A 24,970-nucleotide genomic window follows, 5' to 3' on the forward strand; every position below is an offset into this window, starting at 1 on the left:
GCCGGTGAGGGAGCCCCAAAGGGGAGGGGAGGGCCCGAGCCTGGTTCCTTCCCCACTGGCAGGAGTCCTCGGGTCTGGCCCAGGCGAGAACCCTGGGCTCAGAGGTCCGTGGCACAGATCCAAACACACAGCCCAATCACGTGGAATGACACTTTCATTGGGGTTAGTCAGGATAAGAGGTTAATGGTTACAGAGCCAGGGCCCGGGCCACCCAGATCAGCCTTCCAGCCCCGAGGCGAATCATGCGCACTCGTGCCGTGGTCCAAAGCCTCTTCCCCCGTGTCCTCTCAGGCGGTTATAGATAGAATAAATTCCATTTAAAATATATGCATTTCTCTCTCCTTAAAAAATAACATTTACAGTTGAAAAAGTTTGGACTTTGGGGATCTGTTGCTCCCACTGGCCCTACCCCTGCCAGTTTTGCCTCACTGCGGGCAGGAGCAGGGGCGGGCAGGGGTGAGCAGGGGCGAGCAGGGGCCAGGGCTCGGCCACCGCCGCCGAGAGCAAGCCCCTGGCCGCTTAGTTATATGTCCTGTGTACACCTGTGTGGACCCGGTCAGACACACAGCTTTCTCTAGCCTCCGCGTGTGCCCGGACAGCAGGGCAGGTGTCAAGAGGTCCTTGGCACAGGGACTGGAGCCCCTGGAGGTGGGGGAGGGCAGAGGGAGCACCCCAGAAGCCGCCTCTTTCTCTCCAGGGAGGAAGCTCTTGCCAGGGTCCCTGTCCACGGGTCAGGGCTGACTGGTCAGGTTACACACCGGGAGGGGGCTCTGCTGAGATGTCGGCTTCTGACAAGTCCCCTCAGCCTCCCGTGGAGACGGCCCCCCAGCGCTGCAGCACCGACAGCCACTGGCCTGGAGTGGCAGGACGGCCCCCGCCTGGGCAGGCACGCTTCTGCGCGGGGGCAAAGGCCGCAGACACTGCAGGTCATGATGGGCGCTGCTGAAGGCCACCAGAGGCTCTCAGTCTAGCATGGCATCTAGCTGGTCAGCCAGGGCGTCAAACATGGTGCTGATGTCATCCAGAATGTGCTTGGTGGAGGTGCCGGGAGGGCTGCAAGGACCGGGTCCGATCAGAAAGTGGGCCATGGGTGGGCCAGGGGCTGTGCCTGAATGCCTGGCCGGTGCCAAACACTCTGTGTGCATCTTAACTTCTCACGGCCTCCCTTACGTGAGGGCGCTAGGGCTCAGGAGGAAGTGATGTGCTCAAGCTCCCATGCCTCTAAGTGGCAGCCACCAGGATTCCCCACAGGTCAGATCTGGGTGACTTCAGAACCTGGGCTCCTCCCATTCCAATGAGGGTCACCCCACTCTAAGGATGTCTGCTCCCCTCCCCCACCAACATGCCCAGGACCCTGGGGAAGAGGAGTTAGAGGAGCTGTTCCTCCACTGCAGCCCTCTCCCTCCCCACCCACCCGCCCAGCACCCAGCACCCCTCACCCCTCTTGCTCCTCAGTGCCAATGCTCTTCTCTGCGGCCCTTAACGCAGCTGCCAGGGATGAGCTGGTCTGTTCCAGCCTCTGCTGGGCCCGGCCAGAGCCCACGGCCCCAGTGCTCTCTGGCCTCGGAGGAGGCACGGGGCGGGGGCCGAGCCGGGGAGCCAGCTTAGGGCCAGAAAATGCCAGCTGGGTGCAGGCCACAGACACAGGCTTGGGGGCCGTTCCTGCAGAGGCAAAAAGGTTGGCTGTGACTCGGATGGGCTGGACACAACCCTTGCACACGACGCACCCCCCTGCGGGCCCTGCCTCATACCTGCACCCGGCACCTTGATGAGGGCAGCAGGGGAAGCAGGGGGCTCCGTCTCCCCAGGCCGCCGACTGCCTGCACTGTTTTCCAGAGCAGGCCCAGGGCCGGGGGGCGCGGGGGGCGCAGGGGGCTGGGCTGGGGGGCTGGGCGAAAGAGGGGCCAGAGCTCCCTGAGTTGGAAGGCTGCTAGGGTCAGGCTGGGGAGGGCTGGGAGCAGCTGAGGAGGGCGCGCTGGGGGTCTGCGAGGGCAGGGGGGCGGAGGGGCTGGGCGCAGCACTGGCCACTCCGAAGGCCAGAAGTGCCGTCTGCAGCGGCTCTCTCTCCCGGCATTTGGGCCTCCGCTTAACAGTGTCTGACTCGGTGAGGTTGAAATCCAGGCCAGCGGGCACAGGCGCCTCCCGGGGTGGGGGGCCCACTGGCTTCGGCCGCTGTTTGATGGTCAGGTTCCCCTCCTCCGCAAATGGGAGCCCCTCCCCTGAGCTGCCCCGAGATGGGGGCGTCCCCTCCGGCCCTGGTTCCTCCTCCTCTGTGTCCGATGCAGGGCCAGCCGGGGCAGGCGGGCCAGGGGGCTCCGAGGGGCCAGTTGGTTCACTCAGTGTTCGCCTTCGGGGCACAGAGGCCCCCTCCTTAGGCCCCAGGCTTCCATCTACAGGAGGCGGCTCCGTGGTGGGGCCAGAGACGGAGCTGAGGCGTTTAGGAGGTGGGGGTGGCGGGCCTTTGCGTCGGGCACGAAGGGCAAAGGACTGGCTGCGGGGAGCCCCTCGAGCTGGGGTCGGGCTAGGGCTGGTCCGCGCTAGGGCACTGCGTCCCGGCCGCCGCGTGAGGGTGGCATAGCTGCCCAAGGCACTGCCCGCCGGCCCTTCAGCCTCCCCCTCTGCTTCCCCCTCAGCAGGCCCGGGGCGGCTCAGGCTGTGGGATCGGCGCTTGGGCCGAGGCGGGTCTGGAGGAGTGGCAGGGGGACCAGCCAAGTAGGAGAAGGCACGAGGTGCGCCAGGAGGTGGCCCTGGGGCTGGGCTGGAGGGTGAGCCCTGGGGATACATAAACACATAAGGGGGGGGGCCCTTGGCCAGGAAGTGGGGAACAAAGCTTAGGGGGTCGCTCTGTGCCCTCTGGAAGGTTCCTCTCCTGTGGGGTGCTGGGGTCTCCTCCACTGGGCTGGGGGGCAGGCTGTTCCTGTGAATGACCCGACCCTCGTGAGCGTGCTCCAATGCTCTCCTGGCTGGGGGAGCGGGCAGGGGGCAGGGGGAGGGGCTCAGGGCCGCCCCCCGCCATGGCTGCCTGTAGCTCTGGGCTTAGCTCGCTGCCCTGAAAGGTGAGGAGGCGTGGGCCAGCGGCAGCCGGACCGTCCCCATTCTCCAGCCCCTCGATAGCCATCAGCTCTGGGCCCCTGGCTAGCCGGCGGCCGCCTTCCACTGGGGCCTCCCCCTGCAGTAGGCCCCGCCGGAGCTCGGCCAGCCGCTTCACTCCCAGCATAAGCTTCTTCTGATGACCTGAGAGGGGATGGGTAGAGGCCACAGGGTCAGCTGGGGCTGCAAAGGCCCACCCAGTCCCTCCTGGACCCTATTCTCCCCGCTGGGCTTGAACCCTGAAACGTTTTAGAGCCCCTTGGAGGCATGTGGGGGCCCGGCCAGGAGGCCCCAGGGCAGTCCTCACCGAGCTTGTTGACCCCGATCTCCTGCAGCTCCTCCCAGGTGAGGTCGGCCACCAGCCCCATGGAGTCATAGCCGCTGCTCACCAGCTGCTTGTGGTACTGCGGCAGCCCCAGCGCACACAGCCACTCGCGCAGGTCCGCCTGCAAAAGCAGCCCATGGGAGCTGGCTCCTGGGCTGGCCTCGGCGCCCCAGCCCGGAAGGGCCAGCACGGCGCGGCTGAGGGGGGGAGCTGGTGCCGGCCACCTGCTTACCGGGATGTAGTTGGGCAGCCACTCGGCGATGCTGAGCTGAGCAATCTCTGAGGCAATCTTTTTCCTGTGCCCAGGCTTGGTCACGCCGATGGCCGTCAGGTCCTGCCACACAGACTCGCGCCATCAGGCCCCCTCCGGCGCCCACCGGGCCCTCCGCTGCCCTCCGGCCGTGGCCCCTACCTCGGGAGTCATACGGCTGATGGTTGGCACGTCGTAGCCGGCCTGCAGAAAGTGGGCGGTGTAGCCTTCCAGCTGGAACTCACTCAGCCAGTTGTGAATGGCCTGAGCATCCTGCGGTATGGGGGCAGGGGCTGATGTTAACAGCGGCGCCTACTGAGGAGGAGCCGAGGCCGCAGCCCGGCCACCTGCCCCAGCCTCCCCTAGGCGCCTGGCCTGAGCGGGGGCCCATCCCACACCACCGCACCCCTGGGGCCCACAGCCCGCTTCCCAGTGGGGGTCACACCTTCCCCTCCAGCAGCTGCTCCGGCCTCACGTCCTGCGTAAAGAGCTGTTCCCCGGAGCGGTAGTTGACCAGAGGGCGGTGGCTCAGGTTGTCTTCAGGAGGGAGAGAGGTAGAATCAGGTGCGACATGCTGGAGGGGTGCCCACCCAGGTACCATTCACCCTTCCTACCTGCCAGGGGTGGGGGGTGCAGTCCTGGCAGCGCCTGGTCCTCTCCGGGGGACGGCAGCGGCTAGAGACCGGGAAGAGGCTACTCAGCATGTGGGGAGTTGACAGCAGGATGGAGGGCCCTGTCCTGGTCCCAGCGCCCCCTCCCTCCTCCACCCTCCTACCTGGGCGTTCTCGATAAGAAGGCCAGTGCCATGGCCATTGGTGCCCTCGGAACTCTGCCCGCTGCCGGCACTGCGGATGCTGCCCACGCTGCCCTCGCTGCCCACACTATTCCTGTCACCTGCTGCAGGGCCATAAGCAAAGGGGTTAGAGCCCCAGCTGGCCCTGCCAACAGCTGACTGGCAGCTTGCCGAGGTCAGACGCCCACCCTGGTGCCCAGCACCGCCCTCTGGGAGGATGCACCTGGGCTGTCTGGGCTGAGGCCCACCCGAGGGAGCTGGCCACAGGTCAAAGGGTGTAGGGGGTCCTCAGCAGGGGGCTGTGGTGTCCGGGAGAAGCCTGGACGCAGGAGCGTGGGGGCCGATGGGAGGCGGGGCGCAAGGACGCCCACCCGCTTGCTGACCACCTCCACGATGCCTGGGGGGAAGTAGCCCACACGGTCCGTGCCCCTCTGGCTCTCGTGGATGTGGCCCTTCCAGCGGCCGTCGGGATGCTGCTCCAGCACCTGTGGGGCATTGGAGGGCGATGACAGCGATCATGTCCTGCACCCGCCAAGGGCAGGCAGCCAGCCCTACGGCCACAGCCCGGCTCCTGCTCTCCCCACAAGAAGCTGATGCCCGAGTGCACCCACAGCTCTGCACCTCCTGCCAGCATCCAGCCCGATCCTCTGTGTCAAGAGTGCCGGAGTCAGCCTGGGTTCAAATCCCAACGCCGCTGCTCGCCGTGGGGTCTCCGGCAAACCACTTTAATTTCTCTAAGACTCAATTTTGTCTTCTCCAGAAAGGAAACAGTTAAACAGCACCTACCTTACCCGGATGGGGAGGAATTCAATGAGACAGTGCACAGAAAGACCTTAGCACCGAGCCCGATCCACAGCAGGCGCCCGTGTGACAGCAATCATCGGTGCTAGCAAAGGAACGCCCGCACTGGGTCCTCACCGTGATGACATCCCCTGCCCGGACGTTGAGAGCAGTGGGATCGTGGAGGTTCCAGAAATCCTTGAGTGCTCGGACCTTCAGGATCCCCGAGGCCTCTGAGAGAAGAGGCAGGGCAGGCATCATCTGAGGGTCCTTAGGGCATCTTCCCGCCTGACCCGTCCCCTTCACAACCCTTCCCCCAGGTTCCTGTTGCAGCAGTCCCCTGACCAGCCCTGCATTTGGAAGTGTGACATCTTGCTCCTGGGACACTTCCTGCTTCACTTCGTAGTCCTCACTGGAGTGGCTCCGGACCCCCAGCCTGGGCCGGGTCTTCTCTCATACACACTCACCCCGCAGGAGCTGCTTGATTTCTCGGCTGGCCTGGGAGGTGGTGAACTGATTCACGATGTCCAGCGCTGTCTGGTTATATGTGTTCCGGATGTTCACGTCCACCCCGCCCTGGGTGCACAGGGCAGTGTGAGCAGGCACGAAGCGCTTTGCTTGCCATTTCCCCCAAGCCTCACCACTATCCAGGAGGCAAACAATACCCACTATTTTCAGATCTTACAGATGAAGAAATGGAAGCTCAGAGACAGGATCGAGGATGAGCTCAAGGTCATTGAGCTGCCGTAAGGCAGAACCGGGGCTCGAACCAGGTCTGTCTGCTCTCCGGCCACAAGGCCGCGGCCCACCCAAACGCCACGTTGTTGGTGCAGACCCCCTCCCGTGCTTCCCCAGCTGGTCTCGGATGCGGCACCCAGCGGGGGCTCCACACCCGTGTGCGGGATGACCGGGCGCCCACACCCACCTCCAGAAGCAGCCGCACCACCTCCGTCTTGCCATACAGCGCAGCCTCGTGGAGCGCCGTGCCGGTCTTGGTCTGGCGGTTGATCTCGATCCCAGCTCTAAGGAGCTGCCTGCGGACGTGGCGGGGGCAAGTCACAGGGGTGGTAGGGAGCAGGAGAGGAAGCAGATTGCCAGGGGGGCTGGGAGAGTGACCCAGAACCAGGGTGAAGAGGGCCGCAGGGCAGGGCACCGAGGGGCCATCACCCATTCTGCAGGAAGGGGATGAGGAAGTGGGGGGGGCAGCGGGTACCTGATGACCTCTCTGTGGCCGTTCTTGGCAGCCAAGTGCAGGGGCGTGGTGTAGTTGGGGTCGCAGGGGTCCTTGGCCTCGCCCTCCAGCAGTGCCACACATAAGTGACTGTTCAGCAGCAGCTGGGCCACCTGCGGCAAGCAGCACCCAGGTAGGGCTTCCTCCTGAGAACCCTGACAGCCACCCAGGGCCCAGTACCCCAGGAGCCGCAGGCCTCACCTTGAGCCGCCCAAACTCGCAGGCCAGATCCAGGGGCGTCTTCTTCGCCTTGTTGACTAGGCAGGGATTGGACTGGTGCTGGAGGAGCATTTCTGACTGGGGTGGAGGAAGCTGAGTGAGGGCTCTGGCCCGGCCAGCCCCCCTGCTCCCGCCCCCCGCCCCGCTCCAGCGCCCCTTGCGGGCAGGCGGGCTCCCGTACCACTTCATAGTGTCCATACTGGGCGGCCAGATGCAGCGGGATCTGTCCATCCAGCGAGGCGGCGTTGACGGCCGCAGAAGCACGCAGCAGCAACCTCACGGGCTCCAGCCGGCCCTGCCAGGCTGCGTAGTGCAGTGGGCGCATGCCTGCGGGCGGGGGGGGGGGGGTCTGAGGGGGTCCTGGGATGCTATGGGGTCGGGGGAGGGAACTGAGCAGAGTCCGGAGGCCCCCCCCAAGCTGGAGGGGGAGACAGACCCAAGGCAAGGGATGCTGGTTCAGTCAGGGAAATGTCCAGCCGTATGGGGCGGAAGTCGGAATCCCACCTGGCGTACCACGGGTGATCTGGTGGGACCGCGGGACAGGAAGGTAAGCTGAGCTTCCTCCTCTGGATAACGGGGTATTAGAACCACCCACCACCCCCAGAAGGCCGTGAAGATGAAAAAGGTAAGGCGTTTGCAAGCCAGAGAAACTATGCCAACATGTACTAGCATTGCTAGGATGTGGCAGGAGCAAACTCAGACCACAGGGGGTGGCGAGGGGGACACACTGGGGTCTCACCATTGCTGTCCTTGATGTCAACAGTGGCCTGGGCCTCCAGCAGCAAGGCTATGAGCTCCAGGCTGCCCCCCCAAGGCGGCGTGATGAAGAGCAGAGAATCTGGTGTGGTGGGACACAAGGGAGGGGTGTCAACTGAGCAGTCCCCCAGCCCCCAAATCCTAGTCTTCCACACCAGACTCAACCCGGAGGCTGGCAGGGCTGAGTTCCTTGCCCACTGTGCCCTTGCTCCCCCACCCTGCCAGCCCTGCCGTGGGAGCGCAGAACTGCCGGCCTACAGCATGAAAGGGCTCAGTGTCTGGGCTGAGAAGCCTGTTTGTCTGGCCTCCCCTGCCAGCCAGCCCAGGGGAGGGGGCCGTGGGAGCAGGAGCCCAAAGGCTCCTGCCCTCTGGGGAGAAAAGGGGGCCTAGCAGGAATCTGACCCAGGAGGCCCCCCCCCGAGAGGCACCGGGGCTCCCTCCCCTCACTCGAGGATAGCTCCACAGGCAGGAGGGTGCACACAGACAAGAGCTTCAGCGAACACAATTCAAGGGCCAAGTTTAAGAGGGGAAGGGACTTTAGGGCCCAGGTCTTTCCCCTTACCCCTCCCCCACCCCACAGCTCTCGAGAGGGATGTGGGCTCACACTCACCCATCAGCATCCTGGTAGTTGACATTGAGTCTCTTTGTGGAGCCGAGGAGCTCTGGGGGATCAGAGCAGAGGGCATCAGGACATTCTAGATTGATCTGCCCTTACCTGCATCCTAACCAGTTCTCCCTCCCCATGCTGCTCCCCAATCCCGCTGACCTCTTGGTGTGCAAGAAAGCACCTGCCCCATGGCCCTTTGGCTGTCCTGTCCCTATGGCTCCCCAGCCGGCCCACTGGCCCATCAGCTCCAGAGTGCCCAGTGCAGGGAGCTGCCCACAGAAGGAGCCTGGCTTCCCTGCGCCCCCAGCCCAGCTTGTTTATAGAGCCAAAGGGGGTGGGAAAGGGGGGGACTGGCATGCCGTGCCCTCAGACAGGCCCACGAGCGCATGGTTAGCATTCCTGCCTGAGCAGGCCAAGGAAAGTCTCATTGTCCCACTGGGCCGAGGGGGCTGGGAGAGAGGGGAGAGGCGCACTAGATGCCAGAGGGTAGCAGGGCAGATGCCAGGGCTGGACTCAAGCTCGGGGACATCCCTGAGTGGAGAACAGTGAAGAAGGTGGCATCGGATAGACCTGCACTGGGGTGTGTGATCCCGAGCAAGTCACTTAGCCTGTCAGGCTTAGTGTCCTCGTAAGATGGGCCAATCAGAGAACCTGCTCACCAGGCTTGTGAGGATAATGCCTGAGCCTTGTTGGCCCACCGCAGATGGGGGCCATCGCCCTTCGGAGCTCCTTACACGTTAGCCATTACTGTCCACGTGCCGCCCTCCAGCCAAATCAGTACAGTCCCCGCCCCCCCCCCCCCCCCACCCCCCTCAGGGGAGTAACTGCTGATTCTGCACCCACAGGCTCCCAGCAGAGATGTCCACAGCCCGGACAGAGGGCTCTCTGCTGGGTGGCGGCCAGAGGAGCCAGGGGCCCGGGCAGGACGCTGGTCCATTCCCCTGTCAGGGAGGGAGAAAGGATTCAGGCAGGTGTGCTCCAGCCAGGGCACGGGAGGGGGTGGTCCCTGATGAGTGTTGGGAGAGGAAAAGGAATGTCTGTCACAGGCGGGCCCCTGCCTCCTGCTGGAACCCACCCCTGCTGGGAAGGAGGAGGCCTGGCTCAACCCAGGCTGGGCAGGGTGCCAAGCATGCTGGTCCAGGCCTGCCCTCCAGGCCCTGGTGGGCCCCTGAACACCCCAGCAAGACAGGGCCTCATTCCAACAGGGAGGGATCAGCTCGGGAGTGAGGCGCATGGGATGGGGAGAGAGGGGACAGCTACATTTAGGACTGAGCCGAATTACACTATACGCTACGCACAAAAGGTAAATACAGAGCTGGCAGTGATGGAAGGGGTGAGGGGGTGGGGGCCGCTGGCGAGAAGCGGAGGCCTCCCAGCCTTCCTCTAGCCCCCTCGGAAAGTCCTTGTCACACACAGCCAGTCAGGGCAACAGGAAGGAGAGGGGTTTTAGGAGCAGGAAGTGTGTGGTTCAAATTCTCCCCCTTACTGGCTGCATGACCTTGGGCAGCCATGGTACCTCCGCGAGCCTCACGGAAGACAGCGAGGTCAGCAGGAAGGAGAAAGTCCCTCCACCTGCCGCCAGGCCTGGCCAGCCCGGGATGCGGCAGCTCAGCGGTGAGATACAGTCCCTCCGGGGAGTGGCAGGACAATGTGACAGGAGGGACAGACAGGAACAGGGGCAGGGCCAGGCTGGGTGGCTCTGTTCTTTCCAGAACAATGGCCGGAAAGGCGTTGGGGGAGAGAGGCTCCCAGTGCCTGGGCTAGGGACCTTGGCTGGAGGGCGGAGGCTCCTGGCAGTGGCTCTAGCCACTTCCCCTGCAGCGCAGCCTTCTTCCCGGCCTGGCTCTGGGGGTGGAAGGGTCGCTCCTGATTTAGGCTCAGGCAGAGGATGTGAGCTCATTGGGCCACCCTCAGCCCACTCCATTTCCTCTGGCCAGAGAAGGAGACAGTTCAGAAAAGGGAGCTGGGGAGGGAGGGAGGGCAGCAGCAAGGCCAGGGTAACGGCGCCCTTCTCCTCCCAGCCGCCTGCTCCCTCAAGAGGCCCGGGGTGGGCAGGGAATGCCGACCCCCCAGTGACCAGAGAGCAAATGGAGGGGGCTGAGGGAGCATCTCTCTTTAGCCAGCCAGAAGGCTCTAGCCACCCACCAGAAGGAAAAAGGGGAGCCCCTGACACCTCCCTTTCCATCAGTTTCCTTTGCCCTTCTGTGATATGGAGCAGGAGTTCCCAGCTTCCCTTCTGAGCCTGCTTTAGAGTCACCTGGAGAACTTTCTGACTCGCAGGGTCTCAAGATCTCTGTGACGATTCTAATTCTGAAGGAGAACAGGGAATCTGCATTTTCAGAACAATCGCTAGGTAATTCTGATGGGCAGCCTAGTGTAGGAGCAGAGGGGAGAGGACAGGAACTTGATTCTGATCCACCAAATAATGGCTGTGTGACCTTGGGCAACTCGCTAATCCTCTCTGATGTCAATTTCCTTATCTGTAAAGTAGATATTGAAATACCCATCTCACAGGGAATCGAGGGCTTAGACAATTTCATAAACTATAGGGTCTGCAAACATCACCTTGTGATCTCCATTTTACACCAGCTTTCCTAGCTTCTCAGAGGGCTGGGAGGGGAGGCTCCGTGCCAGGATTTCACAAGGAGTCCCAGGACCCTGTCACTCTGTGCCCGTGCCTACACAATGTACAAGTCCTCTTTGGGGCTGAGGGAAGGGATCTCTTCCCCCACAGACATTTCCCCTGGGGCACAGGACACCTTCCAGAGCCTAGGAGTCTGGCTGTGAGGTTCCCGCCACCAGCCTCCAGATCCCACCCGCTAGCCCTCCTGAGGGCCTCGTTTTGAGGCCCCAGAGCTGTGAGGCCAGCAGCAGCTCAACCAAGGCCCTACTGGGCAGGTCGCCAAAAACAACACAGAGGTGAGGGGAGGAGGGGGAGTGGCTCCCACTCTTGAGCCTCCAGGGCTCTCCCAGGACCTCTTTGGCACCTTCCTTCCATCGTGCTCACCCAGTATCCACTTCCCCAGGGCACAGAGACCACACCACCTGTCCTTCCCCCTCCCCCCAGCCAAGCTCCATCTCCCCATACCCTGGATCTCCTGCCCTGGTGTGCAGGTGGGTGCACACACATGTACACAACTCCCAGGTCCTTCAAATCCTTCCTTCTGGGACCCCAATTTCCAGGTGTGGGTGAGGATAATTAGATGTCTTCATGCAGTCTGGGGGGCCCCTTCCTGTGCACAGGGCCAAGGTGTGTCTTGAGGCTAGAGCCCCAGTACTCTGAGGGAACCCTCCCTCCCCCAGCCCCAGTCTGGTGGCAGGAGCTACCTCCTGCCCCTGCTGGTCTAGAAACTCAGGAGACAAGGACAGTGTCCTCCTGGGACAGCTCAGAGAACTCGCCTTAAAGCCCAGAGGTCGGGGGGAATCTCACCACAGAGGTACCCAAGAGATGGGGTTCAGGTGTGGCTACCATGCATGGAGCCCCCACAACCCTGTCAAGACTGGAAACCCGGGTTTTGGAGAAACCTCTAGAAAGTCAGCTTTGGCCACACCCCCCCAGGGGACACAGGCAGATAAGTCAAGGGGAAGGGGCTTTAGCAAGCGCTGAGATAGTGATGAACTTTGCTTTAAGCAGTAGAGCTCTTTTTTTTTTTTAAGCTATGTTATGGGGGCACCTGGATGGCTCAGTCAGTTAAGCATCTGCCTTCAGCTCAGGGTCCTGGGATCAAGCCCTGCATCGGGCTCCCTGCTCAGCAGGAAGCCTGCTTCTCCTTCTTCCCCCCGCCCACCCCCCCAATTGTGTTCCCTCTCTAGCTGTGTCTCTGTCTGTCAAATAAATAAATAAATAAAATCTTTAAAAAAATAAAAAATAATAAATAAAAGTTATCTTATGGGCATCCCCATTAAGCTGCCATAAATGCAGATTTGCTGTTGTTGAATTAGGGGGATGGGGTTGGAACTCTAGCTATTCAGTCTTTCCCAACCCCACCGCCAGAAATTTCCTGCCTCCAGAGAATACATCAGAAAAACCACCTGCTAAAGGCAACTCCACGAGGGCAGGAATTTCGGTCTGTTTTATTCCCTGCTGCCACATAATGGCCTGGTGCCTAGAACAAAGCCTGGCACACAGTAGGCACTCAAAAAACCTCTAATGAATGTATTTCAACCCATTCACTTTACAGGTCAGGAAACTGAGGCCCAGAGAGGCTAAGTGATTTGCCTAAGGATACACAGCAAGGGGTGACCCAACTTCCTCTGTGGCTCTCCCACAGAGGCATTCCTTACAGGACAGTCCTCCCACCCCAAGTCCCCAGATCACAGTGACCCCCAAGCCTCTCTCTGTATCCTGAGCACTCAGGGCAGGGTCTCAGCTAGACAGTCACCCCACCAAGCACTCACTTGTCTTTGCGGCCTTGACCTTAGCCACCAGTTTCTGCACACCAATCACATCTCCATTCTTGACGGCAAGGATCAGGTCCTGTTCACGACCCATTCCGGTCCCTGGGCTGGGCTCTGGGATCAGGAGTCCAGGGCAGAGGCAGGAAAACTTTAGGTCTAAGCCAAGGCGTCAGGGTGCCATGCCTTGGCCCTTTGGAGGGCCAGGCGTCCTGGGGGAGCGTGGCTGGTGTCCCAAGCAGTGCGCTTCTTGTTAGGCACTGACGGGTACTCCCTCAAAGTGTTTCATGAGCAGCCACCACAAGCAGGAACACCGATCTCTGAGAGGGTGGAGGCCGCGTGGAAACCCGGACAGATATCTGCTTGCCGCGCCGGACGGCCCAGGGATGGGCTGGGACTGGGCACGCCAATCTTCCCGGCGTGGCTCAGGAGCACCAATGCCCACCCAGAGCGCAGTCAGCATTCCCTCCGACCTCGGGAAGCAGCAGTGGACACGTCTCAGGGGTCTGGAAAACGGTGCAGTGCCTCTGCTGAAGGCGGGGCCAGGCCTGCAAGGGTCCCAGAAGCGGGGCTCAGAAGGGTAGGACAGGGCTTCCAGGGAGCCCCCAAACCACCCTAGCTGCCCTTCTGAGTCAAGGAAGGGCCAAGCCACTCAGAGCGGGAAGACAGCTGCCAGGCATGAGAGGAGTATTTGGGGGGAGGCAGTGACTTTCTGGGAGAGGGAGGCTGAGTCACTGAGGCCCCAGGGCACCTGGCAGCACCTCAACCTGGGGCAGGAGGGGCCCTGGCAGCACGACACACTGGGGCAGGCTGGGCCAGCAGCCTGTTCTCCACAGCCTGCGGCTCTGACACCCACAGACAACTGGTGGGCCAGGAGGTGGGGCCTGGAAGGGCCAGGCACAGCAGACAGGCAAGGGTCACTCCCTATGGAAGGTGCCTGCCCCTAGACTCCTCCCAATCTAAGCTTTACTATAATAGCTGGATGCCCTAGCCCCAGGCTCTCTACAAATTCAGAGGGTGGAGTGGGGAGCTTATAGCTCCCCATTTCTGGCAGGGGTCTGACTGCTGGACAGGGAGGCTTTACAGCACCTGTTGCTGACCCATCCTCACCCCTTGTGCGGGATGGGGAAGCAGCTGGGCAGAGAACAGAGACAAGAGCTGGGGCATGCTGGCAGATGGGGCTGCCTGGCCCCCCCAAGCCTGAACCCGAGGCCCGGGGCCCCGACTTCGCTGCAGAAAAGCTTACGTCAGTTCTCAGTGGCCAGGAATTTGTTGCCCAAGCCCTGTGGCATGAGACCCGTGCAGGCCTGGGGCCCTAGCTGGGGTCTCCTTACTCCTAGAACGTCCCAAGCCCAACCCAGAGGGCACTCCTGCTCTCGCCCGCAGCCGACACAGGAGGAGGACGCCCCTGGTAGTGCTTGGGGTCGGGCTGGCTCCCCCGCCCCCCGGAATGCCCGTCCAGCGCCGCGCAATCCCCCAACCCAGCCCAACCCAGGCCGACCCGGGGAACAAAGCGGCGGGAGCTACCGGGAGAGCCAAGCGCCGGAGGGATTGATGCGGGAGGACGGAACAGAGGCGCGAGGAGGACGGAAGGAGCAGAGAGACGAAGGCGCCCGCCGATCCCGAAAGAAAAGTTAGTTTGTGCCCGCCCTCAAAGGTGCTAACCCCCCGCGCAGGCCCCGCCGTCTCACCTCTCCCAGCTGCCCCACGGGGGGTCTGGCTGGCCCTGCTCGGTCCCTGGCACTCTGGACGGTGGCTCCAACTGACCCCCTTACCCCCTTTCTCCTCCTTCTCCTCCTTTTCCAAGACCGGCTCGGCGCCTCCCGCAGGAAATCCCGCCCCTCCCCCCTCCCTCCCGCCGGATCGGGAGCGGAGGGACCGTCCCGGCCGCGCAGTCGGGCTGTCAGTCAGCGCCTGCGGCCCCGCCCCCATCCGTACCAGACCCCGCCCCCCACCGCTTTCGTCCGGACCAGGCACGCTGGCTGGGTCCGCGCATGCGCCCAGGTGAAGCGGCGTGGTAGGGACCAGAGTGCGCGCCCTGCATCCCGGTTGCGGAGCCGCCGCGACCCGGGGTCCTAGAGTTCAAACCCAAGGGCGAGATGCCCTGTTTATGACTGAGTGATGTGAAGGGGTCTGGAAACCAAGACCTGGGGACCCCACTTGGGAAGCTCCCCCCTGCCTTTTCGCCCATCGCCCCTCCAGGGACTCCCACGTTGACCTCCGCCCGCGACCAGAGTCGCCGACTCACAGCCGCTGGTTGGAGCAATGGTGCCACCTAGCGGACCATGTCGGAGCGGCCCACGGTGGCAGCGGCGGGGACCCCAGCCTCGAGGGGGTGCTAATGACAGGCTGGAGTGGCGCTTCAGCACCATCGTGGGTCGGACAGCTCCTCCCGCCCCCAGCCCTCGAAACCCGTCTTCCGAGCCCCTCGGAAGGGACCCAACGGAAGACCTAGAAGGAACTCTGAACCTACCCAGACCGCATCTGACACCCCCCGGTGGCCAGTCTGCGAGGCTGGAGTGCGGGAACCTACTACTCTCCCTTCTCTAAACCCTCCCTCTTTCCTCTTTGTCCAGCCTAAGTGGTGGACACTAAGCGGCCCAGGGCTGCGGAGGGGAGGGTCACGCATATGACTGTCCATACTACACTCTCAGACGCCGCGTTCCTCAATTTTTACTAGAGAGGAGCCCAGGGGAGGGCTGGGGAGTAGACGGGAGCTCCTATAAATCCAGAAACCTGCAATCTCTGCCCCCGGAATCGAGGCACATGTCTGTTGGCAGGCTCCAGGACAGCCAGGAAGGTGGAAAGCCGGTTGGTCGAGCCGGAGGCTGGTGGAGCGGAGGGCGGATCTGCGGGCTCTAGGGCCGCGCGGAGTTCCGGCGGTGGGCGGGTCGGGGGCGGTGCGCGCGCAGCCGCAGACGGCGGCCCGATGGAGCCCGAGCTCGACCCTGCTGCTGTGGAGGTTCCCGCCGGGCGCGTGCTCTGGTGCGGTCCGGCCCGCGGAGGCGCGGGGCACGCGGAGAGGGCGCGGGGGAAGGGGACGGGAATCCCGGACGGGGCCGCGCGGCTCCGAGTGCGCCGCGCTGACCCCGCGTCTCTTCCTTCTCCAGTGCCCGGGAGCTCCTCGCTGCCCGCTCGCGGTCCCAGAAGCTGCCTCAGCGCTCGCATGGGCCCAAGGACTTCCTCCCCGACGGCTCGGCGGCGCAGGCCGAGCGGCTGCGCGGGTGCCGCGAGGAGCTCTGGCAGCTGCTGGCGGAGGAGCGCGTGGAGCGCCTGTGAGGGGGGCGGGCCGGGGCGGGGCCGGGGCAGGCGGGACGGCCGGACCCCGTCGACTTCACGGGGGAACTCAGACGGACCCCCTCCCCACTCTTCGGCAGGGGCAGTTTGGTGGCTGCCGAGTGGAGGCCAGAAGAGGGCTCCGTGGAACTGAAGTCTCCTGCGGTGAGAGGCGGGGCTCGGGGAGAGGGAGCCGCCTTCTCTGCCTTCCTGGCTCCTTTGTGACATTTGCTCTGGGTTCTACACAGGGTAAATTCTGGCAGACCATGGGCTTCTCAGAGCAGGGCCGGCAGCGACTTCACCCCGAAGAGGCCTTATATCTGCTGGAGTGTGTGAGTGGGGCCCCCGGAGCGTGAGGAAGGGTTGGGAGCAAGAAACCGAAAAGACATGTTTTTACTAGAGTAAGAGTATATACACAGCTGAGGATTCAAAAAGCTTGTAACCCGAATTCTAGAACCGGAGACAAGAATACCATGCAGGCAGCGGGGATTCCCGTCCAAATTAGTGGTGGTGCCCTCCTTTCTTGGTTGGCCACGTTCTTGCTGTGACGCTGGGGGCGGGGGAAAGGGGGAGGGAAGGGCGCCCATGTTTCACCGCCTGGATGTTGCCCCATTGGTTGAGCCACTGCAGGAAGGTCCACAAGCTGAGCTGTTGGCCCCACTTGCAGGGCTCCATCCAGCTTTTCCACCAAGATCTGCCACTGTCTATTCAGGAGGCCTACCAGCTACTGCTGAGTGAGGACACTATGACTTTTCTGCAGTACCAGGTATCTGCCACCCTCTCTCAGGGGAGCGACCATCCATCCACTGAGTCAGTGAGGATTTATAAGTACCCATGAGGTGCTAGACACAGAGCTATGTGCTGGAACTACAAGACAGCCAAGGGCTCTGCTCTCGTGGTGCCTGCATGCTAGTGGTGGCAATTGGGAATAAGTGAGCAAGCAACTGAATGACTGACTTCACAGAACTGAGGGCTGGGAAGAAGACAAAGCAGGGGAGGGGCACAAGGCTAGAGACATAAATGTGGACATCATGAACGCGTGGATGGCTGTAAAACCACAGGGCTGTACGGGAATGTGGCCAGAACAGAGGGCTGGGTCTGAGACCTGGAGCATTCCAGTGTGAGGAGGTCAGGGGGAAGATAAGGAACCAGAAACAGACCGAGAAGTGTCTGACAACATAGGAAAAAAACCAGGAGAGGTGGTATCACAGAAGCCAAAAGAAGGAAAAATGATTTTGGCTATGTTGAAGGCTGCTGAGAGATCAAGCAGGATGGGGTCAGTCCTGCGTACATCTCTCTGATATGGGTATTAGAACACAAGGATGGACATGTGGTTCTTTACCAAAGACCAGTCCTACCCTACCCCTGTCTGTGGAGGTGTAGGGGTGGAGTGGTAGGGATGGGGGTGTGCTATCACCTTTTGCCACTTCCTTGTTCACACTGTGGTCAGGAGCTTTGTTCCGGACAGCTTTGATATCATAACATTCTAGCGTGTAGTTCTTTTCCTGATTTATCAGTTATCAGCTTTTTTGGGATTTTGCATTTAAATCAAGGAACCGCTAAATGTCATTTGTGCCCAGAGTAAGGTAAGCAAGAGACAGGAATTCAGAGACTGAGACTTTAGTTTGGGGAGGGTTTTTATAATGGAGTATGGTCCAACCAATCCCAGGGTCTGGGATTGGGGTGTGCAGGAGGGGCATGGGAGGGGGCATGGGGAGTGGCTCCTGTTTGGAGGAACTATTTGGTGTTTTCAAAAGTGGACCTCTGATCTTTATTTTTTCTCTTTGAGGCATTCAGCCACCTGAAGAGACTGGGCTACGTGGTTCGGCGATTCCAACCAAGGTAGATCCCGATCCCATTCCCCTCCCGTTTGTTCCAGTCCTGGGGGACCTGGTAGATGAGCCCCAAAGTGGAAATGGCCTCTCTTGACCTAGAATCCTTGGCTGGAGCTGCAGCTCCCTGGGCATGGGCTGGGGGCCTCTTTTGGAAGTGCTCTACTGAGAGGCACATTGGGACAAGTCTGGGTCATTTCAGCTTCTCCTGGGTTATCAAATTCAGCCCCATCTTCAGGCTGTTCACTCCGCAGATAACATTTGAGCACTTACAGCTCACGACAGTGCACTAACACGTAGCTGGAATACCAGAACAGTGCCTCAGTGGGTAAGCAGATTTGTCTAGTGCAGCCTAGTGCATGCATGAATGAAGGGCCAAGTGAGGAATTAACAGTTGAGTAGGGTCTCACATTCCTTTGGCTATGCTATATGTTCTTTCCTTCTGGGGCCTCTAAAGATCATCACCTTAGTAGCCCAGCATTGCTAAGAGCCACAGAGACCATCACATGGGCCAAAAGGATGGAAACTGGTATACTCTTTACTGTTTCACAGTATGTCACGAAAGCTCTAGAACAGTTATGCCCTTTAGTTCCTAAAACTGGGATACACCCCAAGGAAATAGGCACAGATGTGTGTGTAAGTTCACCTGTCAGAATGTTCATTCATTCATTTGACAATATTTTGATTCCTTACTGGGTGCCAGGCCCTGTGCTCATTGCTGAGGAATTTCAGAGAGCAAAATCACTGCCCCCACAGAACTTGCATTTAGTGGGCAGCTTACCCAAAACATTATCACTTTGCAAAATTGGCTAACTTGGAAACATCCTGTCAGTTCAATGGGGAAGGCATGGTCACAAAAAATTGAGTTTGTCCCTTAGAGCAGCGCGGTCCTGTAGAACTTTCTGCAGTGATAAAAGCTTTCCAGGTCTCTGCTGTCCAATATATGTGGCTTGTACAACTGTAGGACTGAATTTTTATTTAATTTTAATGGATTTAAATTTAACCTAAGTCATCCCTTGTGTCTAGTGGGTACCATCTGGATGGTGTAGCCTTAGCACCATAAGAAAATCATGGTAGGGAAGAATGCTATAGTCAGAGGGGCTGTGTCCATAGTTTGTTATTGAGAGTAAGAGATTAAACAGCAGTATGTTAGTAACAAGGTTTTTTTTTAAAGATTTTATTTGAGAGAGAGCGGGCAAGTACAGGAGCCGGAGGTGGGGGGTGTAGAGAGAGAGGGAGAAGCAGACTCCCTGCTGAGCAGGGACCTCAAATGTGGGGCTCGATCCCAGGACCCCAAGATGATGACCTTAACTGACTGAGCCACTCAGACACCCCAGTACAATGTAATTTTTGATAGAAAAAAACATGGGTGTTTATAAGAACCAAAGATGTTTATGAGTATTTTTATTTTTCTGTGTTTTCCAAGTTTTCTGGTCTCTTGATTTTTCTCACTAGTGATTAATCATTTATTGCTGGCTCTGTAGGAGCCCCGGTTCCAGTAAGTCTCTGTTTAAAGGGGCCATTGGTGAGACCCAGAGGCCTGGGCAAAGACACATGGGCAGGCCCTTGTGGTTGCCCCCATTTACCCTGCTTGCAGGTCTGCCCAGGGACTTAGCCTTTGGGTTTGGCTTTGACCCTGGCCCACTGACTTGTCTTCTGGGCCAGTCCCTCACAAATTCCACTGGGAACTCCAGGCTGAGAAAGTGGATCTGTTGCCCATCCAGTTCTCACCCCACAGCTCCATCCTGTCCCCTTATGAGAGACAGCTGAACTTGGATGGCAGTGCCCAGTGCTTAGCGGATCAGAATGGCAAGAGGAAGAGGAGGAGCTCCAGCTCTCGGTAATGCTCCCCACATGGCCACCCCCCCCCCCAGGGAGTTCTGGGGAGCAGAGCTGTTAAAGGAGTGCTCATTTTGGGGACCTTGGAGAATGCATTGGCTTAAGAGCTGGGCTTGGGTGGCTCCCTTGTAGGATCCTGGAGGCAGTAGGATATGTGTGGGACGTGTGCATCTCAGACATCAGGAGCAGACATGCTGAATTCCCCCCCCCCACGTCCCTCAGGTCCATTAATAAGAAGGCCAAGGCCCTGGAGAATCCCCCACGGGGGGTGAATGAGACACCTGAGAGCCTGACAACCTCCAGCCCACCTCCTTGCAACGAGGACAGCCGATGCGTAGAGGAGAAACCTCAGGAGTCAAGCCCTGTAAAGGGCCCAGTGGGCCCATCTCAGCTTCTGGGATCCCTGGAGCCCTGGCCTGACCTGGCTAACAAGGGGGTGGGGTGCAGCCAGGAGAGTGGCAAAGTAGAGAATGGGGTCAAGGGGGTTTGTAAGCCACGCTGGAACTTTGAACAGATCTCCTTCCCCAACATGGCTTCAGATAGCCGCCACACCCTTCTGCTTGCCCCAGCCCCAGAGCTGCTCCCGGCCAATGTCGCTGGGCGGGAGACAGATGCTGAATCCTGGTGCCAGAAGCTGAACCAAAGGAAGGAGAAGCTCTCCAGGCGGGAACGGGAGCAACAAGCAGAGGCCCAGCGCTTCCGGGAGGATGTAAACTCAGATCCCGAGGTGCAGTGCTGCTCCAGCTGGCAGGAGTACAAGCAGCTGCTGCAGAGGAGGCACCTGCAGAAGAGCCAGAGCCGCCCCCCGCACCTGTGGGACCAGCCTGTCAGACCCTTGCTGAGTCCTGGCCAGACAGATTCCCCAGGTAGCCCCTCACTCTGCCAAAGCCCCACAGGCCCCCGGCAGCTGAGGAGTCATAAGACCGTGAAAGGGACATGGATTGGCCATGGCTAATTGAGGCTTAAGAAAGATGGGGCGGAGAGAGCTGTCCGGTGGAGTGGAACCCACAAGGACAGTCTGTTCTCCTGGAAAGCAGCAAAGGGACCCATGTGGGAAGGTTTGGAAATGGCAAGTCTGTGTCTGGCAAGAGGCAAGGGGGAATAAAACTACAACTATATCCTTAAAATAATAAACAAGATGCATGTGGATGGCTCTGCCACCAACTAGCTGTGATCCCTGTTCTCCCAACTCTGTGAGGGGAGCAAGGAGGCACCACTGTGGCCAAATAAAAGGAAGGCTTACTGTGTACGCTCTGCATGTTTAAGAATAGGGAACTAACAGGGCAAGAACAGTATTAAGAGATTCAGAATTCTTTAAAATCCTTAAGGAGAACGTGGGAGATTCTAAGTAACTAGACTAGGGTTGCCAGATGAGTTCAGTTTGAAGTTCAGATAATCAACTAATTTTTTTTAGTATTAAGTATATTCCAAATATTGCATGGGACATGCCTACAATTTTATTTTTTTTTTAATCTGTTAAGTCTGGCAACACTAAACTAGATGGCAGATTCAGAAACGTCAGAGGAGTCTGTAGATGGTTGACTTCCCTCCCAATACCTTATTTTCACTGTCCTTGCAGCCACAGCCCTTCAGCATATCTCTGTGCTGCAGACCACACACCTTGCTGATGGAGGTGCCCGGTGAGTCTCCAGGTAGTGCCTGTCTCCAGAGTACCTTGGCTGCCAGCAGGAGTTGGCAGCTGGGACGTGACTCAGTTGGACATGAGCTGGGGGAATCATTCCAGGGCCCCCTTAGCCTGGCTGATATTCATGTGTGTCTAGGGTAGAGGGAGGGGTGAAAGGCAAGAGGTGGATTTAGCCCGAGGGTTCTGAGACAGGCCCCTGAACCTCCCCCTGCCCAAGTGGCACCTCACAGCAGGACCTCAGTTCCCCTGGATGAGGCTGCTTTGGATTTGCGGGAGGGAAAGCATGGCATGGAAAGAAGAGGAGGAGGAGGGCAGTCCCTGTTTCTTAAGGTTTCTCACTCTGTCCTCAGGCTGCTGGAGAAGTCTGGGGGTTTGGAGATCAGCTTTGACATTTACCAGGCTGATGCCGTGGCCACATTCCGAAAGAATAACCCTGGCAAGCCCTACGCCCGGATGTGCATTAGTGGGTACGAGACCAGTGAGCACTACCCCCAGGCTGCTGCCACTTCTCTTGTAAACCAAGTGGACCTTCCGTCTGTGCCCCTAGCCAGTTTGCCAGTCTGAGAGGAATCAGAGGTCCAGAGAGCTGTGACTGACTCAGGGCCACACAGCCAGTCAGTGCTATAGGAACCAGAGCTTCCCAAGTCCTGAGCCCTCATTCCTGGCATCTTTGGTAGTCTCTCCTGTGCCAATTTACTGCAGGGCTCACCCAGCAGAAGGGATGTGAATCAGAGGGATTCACAGGCTAAAAGTGGTGAGAACCTCACTCTTCCTAGCCCCTGTACCCAACCAAGGCTCTGGGTTCCTCTTGGAGAACTTAACAGAGCCACGCAGTTTGCAGACAGGAGAGTCCAGAGGCCAGACTTCTTGCACCCTCAACTCCTGTCTTAGAATTTCCCTTTCTGGTAGCCTGAGAGGGCTGGGGGCTCAGAGCTTATGGGTGGCCTATGTCCACGTCTCAGTCTAACTTTATCCCTGCAGATTTGATGAACCAGTTCCAGACCTCTGTACCCTCAAGCGGTTATCCTACCAGAGTGGGGATGTTCCTCTGATCTTTGCCCTGGTGGATCATGGAGACATCTCCTTCTACAGCTTCAGGGACTTCACGCTGCCCAGGGATCTGGAACACTAATCACCCCGCTCTGGCAGGGCATGGGACCTGCTCTGGGGGACCTGGACTGTCTACTCTCAGGGACCATCTCAGCTGCCTCCTATACCCAGACCCTGACCTGTAGCTTCAGGGGCTAGTCTGGGCCTTGGCCCTGGGTGTCTGATGCTTGCAGGAGAACGAAGCCATGCCCCCCCTACCTGGCTTCCATAGTCCCAGGCCTGAGATTGCTGTCGCGCAGTGATCCCCTTGGAACTCAGGACTAGATTTCAGAGACCCAGCAGGGTGGGGTAGAAGAGAGGACTCTGTGCCTTTAAACGAGAGGGTGCCTGCTTCGTACGATAAAGCCAAAGCCATTAAAAAATAGATCGCTTTTCTGCTGTGGCTGGAGATCGTGGACAAGTCCCGAGCCTGAGCCTCAAGCCCTCCTTTCTCTCCCCTACACCCCCGCCCCAAGTCTCGATGTCCGTGGACCTGGCCCCCAGGCCCTCACCCCTGTTCTGCCGGGCCGCAGACAACGCTGCTTTTTCTGGCGCGGGAGCGAAGAGAAGTCTCCCCGGGAGGGCAAGAACGCGACCCCGCACCTTTCTCAGGGCCTGCGCTCAGGGGACGGGAAGTCACAGACCTAATCAGCTTGGCTTTCTGAATGGTAGTCCGCGGAGGGAGGCTGGCGCTCCATCGGGCTTTCCCTGAACGCAGCCGCTTCGGGATAGAAGGGCGGCAGACAGGCGCCACGTCGGCGCGGCTTGAACCCCAGTGGCTTCGGGTCGTGCTGTGGAGCGCGCCATTCTCATCCCTGGCCTCCGCTCCCGCCTCTTGTCGCTCCAACTCACTCCCCAGTTGTGCTAAAAACTGGTCAATGTTGCTGTCCTTCGGGACCTTGGGCGCCTTCCTCCCTCCGCAGCGACTCGGAGGACCGGGGTCCAGGCTTGGGGCCCGCCCCGAGGGGAGGCGCCTCGCCGCGACACCCCCGTCCCCAGGCCACCTCGCTCTTGGGTCTCGAAACCGGGCCCAGTGTCCGCCGGTCACCCGCTCTGATTGGGTTGGGCGTCCTCGGGAAGAGCAGACTCGGCTACGTCCCTCCCTCAGCCGCTCCGGGCCGGCGTGGGGGAGGGACGGCTACCCTCGGCGGTCGGGCCTGGGAGGCGGCCCAGGATGCCGTGCGTCCCAGGAACTATTTCCTCCCGGACGCGGCAGGACACTGGGCGCGGCGCGCCGTCCTGAGTCCAGGTGCGCGCAGGTGAGGCCGAGGGCGGGCCCGCAAGTGCCTCGTGCATATTCACGCCGGCCGCGGTCCCGCCCCTGCGCCCCCCGGGGCCGAGGATTGGCCCGAGAGCGGCCGCCGCCCGCCCCCCGAGGGCGCCCTCGCTGCGCTCCCGCCCCGTCGGCTCAGAGCTCTGGAGGGGCGGGGCTAGGCTCGGGGGCGGGGCCGCTGGGGCCCGGCGCTCCCGGCTCGCCCTTTATGTAAATAGCAGCGGCTCCGCCCCCTGCTCGCCGCGCCGGAGGTGAGCAGGAAGGAGACGGCCGCACAGCAGCCCGTGGGCCGGCGGCGGAGTGAGCGGACCCGGCGGCCGGTTCCGTGGAACGCCGAGGCCTCGGGCGGGGGCCGGCCTGGGGCTCCAGGTGAGGCGCGGGCCCGGAAACACCCAGCCGGGTCCGCCCCCTCGGGGTGCCCTCCCCTCGAGGCGGGAAGGCGGGGGAGGGCCGGGACCCCTGCTTTCCCCGGGCAGGGCGGGGAGAGCTGTGCGCGGGTCCGCGCGCCTCGCCCTGGATCCCGTGGCTCCGTTTGGGCGAAGGACACCTGTAGGAAGTGCGGCTGGGAACTTTTCTCTGCCTGATCCGTCCGCGTTTACTGAATTTGAGCTTCGGGTTTGCCTAATAGTGTTGGTTCTGGGAAACGGAGAAACAAGTGCCCGGCCCCGGCTGAGTGCAGGAGGTCACCGCGAGCGGGGGTGGGATCCCGGGTCCTTGGGCCCCACGTGGAAGGCCCCTGGCCCAAGAGGCTGGCGACGCGCGTCTCAGGTAGCCCGCTCTCTGCGAGCAGCGGCCGCAGCTCGTTACCTCGCCGGCTTAGTCCCTGCCCCTGCCATCTGGGCCCACTCTCTGCCGGCCCTTTGTGCCTCCTAATCCCCGGACGCAGGAAGCCCGCGGGAGGGGCTTCGGTCTCTGGGTCTTTCTCCGCCTCTGGCGGCCTTGGACACCTTAAGGGAAGGTATGGAGATCCAGTATGTTTTCCACGACAACGGGGGTGGAGTTGCGCTGTGATACGTTAGGCTTGGTGAGGAGTGAAAAATACCGTCTTGCCAAAGAAAGTGTGCAAAGTTTGCTCTTGGTTTGCCCCTGCTGGGCAGTTTGTAGACACACTGAGCTTTAGCTGTGGGGAGAACTGACTGTAACCAGGAGAATCGCGATGTGGTCCCCTCAGGCTCTCACCTGAGACCAGGTGAGCATTGGGTGAGGGGGCAGGGCTTAGACTCAGTGCCCCTTCCCATGGGGATCCACGTGCCAGATGCGGGGCGTCTTAACCTGGGCTCTTGGGATCCTCTGCAGAGTTTACAACTCAGAGTCCTGTCAGGCTGCAGAGGGGATTGTGAACAGGGAGGGGAGCTGGGAGGGAATGGGTGTGTCAGGGAGACAGAAAACCCCAGGTGGGAAGAACAGAGCAGCGGTACCGAATAGCTGTGGCCCAGCCCCGGAGAAGCCACCGTCAGAAGGGCTTTTGAGGAAGACAGTCTACGTCTTCCAGAGCTAAGACATGGGCAGGGTCCTGGGAGAGATGGTCCTACTTACTTATCTCATGGGCAGAGCATTCCGATTTGGTTTT

At 60.4% G+C, this 24,970-nt stretch overlaps 3 protein-coding genes across 4 annotated transcripts in view; 2 read left to right on the plus strand and 1 right to left on the minus strand.

Moving 5' to 3' along the window:
• Positions 1-165: 165 nt before the first annotated feature.
• On the minus strand, positions 166-14,287 carry CASKIN2 (CASK interacting protein 2). Its single transcript, XM_021681004.2, is given in 22 exon segments — positions 166-1,053; positions 1,440-1,662; positions 1,752-2,805; positions 2,807-3,234; positions 3,398-3,536; positions 3,648-3,749; positions 3,828-3,938; positions 4,111-4,202; positions 4,280-4,340; positions 4,441-4,562; positions 4,682-4,943; positions 5,377-5,471; positions 5,706-5,814; positions 6,164-6,272; positions 6,452-6,582; positions 6,671-6,766; positions 6,870-7,015; positions 7,428-7,497; positions 7,499-7,526; positions 8,055-8,106; positions 12,450-12,994; positions 14,138-14,287. Coding segments are annotated over 21 exon segments (3,615 nt in total). The 5' UTR covers positions 12,544-12,994; positions 14,138-14,287; the 3' UTR covers positions 166-962.
• A 1,088-nt stretch (positions 14,288-15,375) lies between these two features.
• Positions 15,376-22,555, plus strand: TSEN54 (tRNA splicing endonuclease subunit 54). The gene is made up of 11 exons (XM_021681002.2): positions 15,376-15,431; positions 15,557-15,721; positions 15,824-15,887; positions 15,971-16,054; positions 16,390-16,488; positions 17,512-17,564; positions 19,293-19,394; positions 19,616-20,259; positions 20,973-21,033; positions 21,389-21,505; positions 22,020-22,555. Exons 1-11 carry the CDS (start codon positions 15,376-15,378, stop codon positions 22,168-22,170), a joined length of 1,596 nt encoding a protein of 531 aa, XP_021536677.1. The 3' UTR covers positions 22,171-22,555.
• A 1,098-nt stretch (positions 22,556-23,653) lies between these two features.
• Positions 23,654-24,970, plus strand: part of LLGL2 (LLGL scribble cell polarity complex component 2) — a 32,963-nt gene continuing 31,646 nt past the window's right edge. For both annotated transcript variants that reach the window (XM_021681001.2, XM_044921631.1), the window contains exon 1: positions 23,654-23,769. The gene's annotated coding sequence lies outside the window, so the exon portion shown is untranslated. The remainder of the gene's footprint in view (positions 23,770-24,970) is intronic.

This window comes from Neomonachus schauinslandi, chromosome 15 (genome assembly GCF_002201575.2).
Source record: "Neomonachus schauinslandi chromosome 15, ASM220157v2, whole genome shotgun sequence".
Lineage (NCBI taxonomy): Eukaryota > Metazoa > Chordata > Mammalia > Carnivora > Phocidae > Neomonachus > Neomonachus schauinslandi.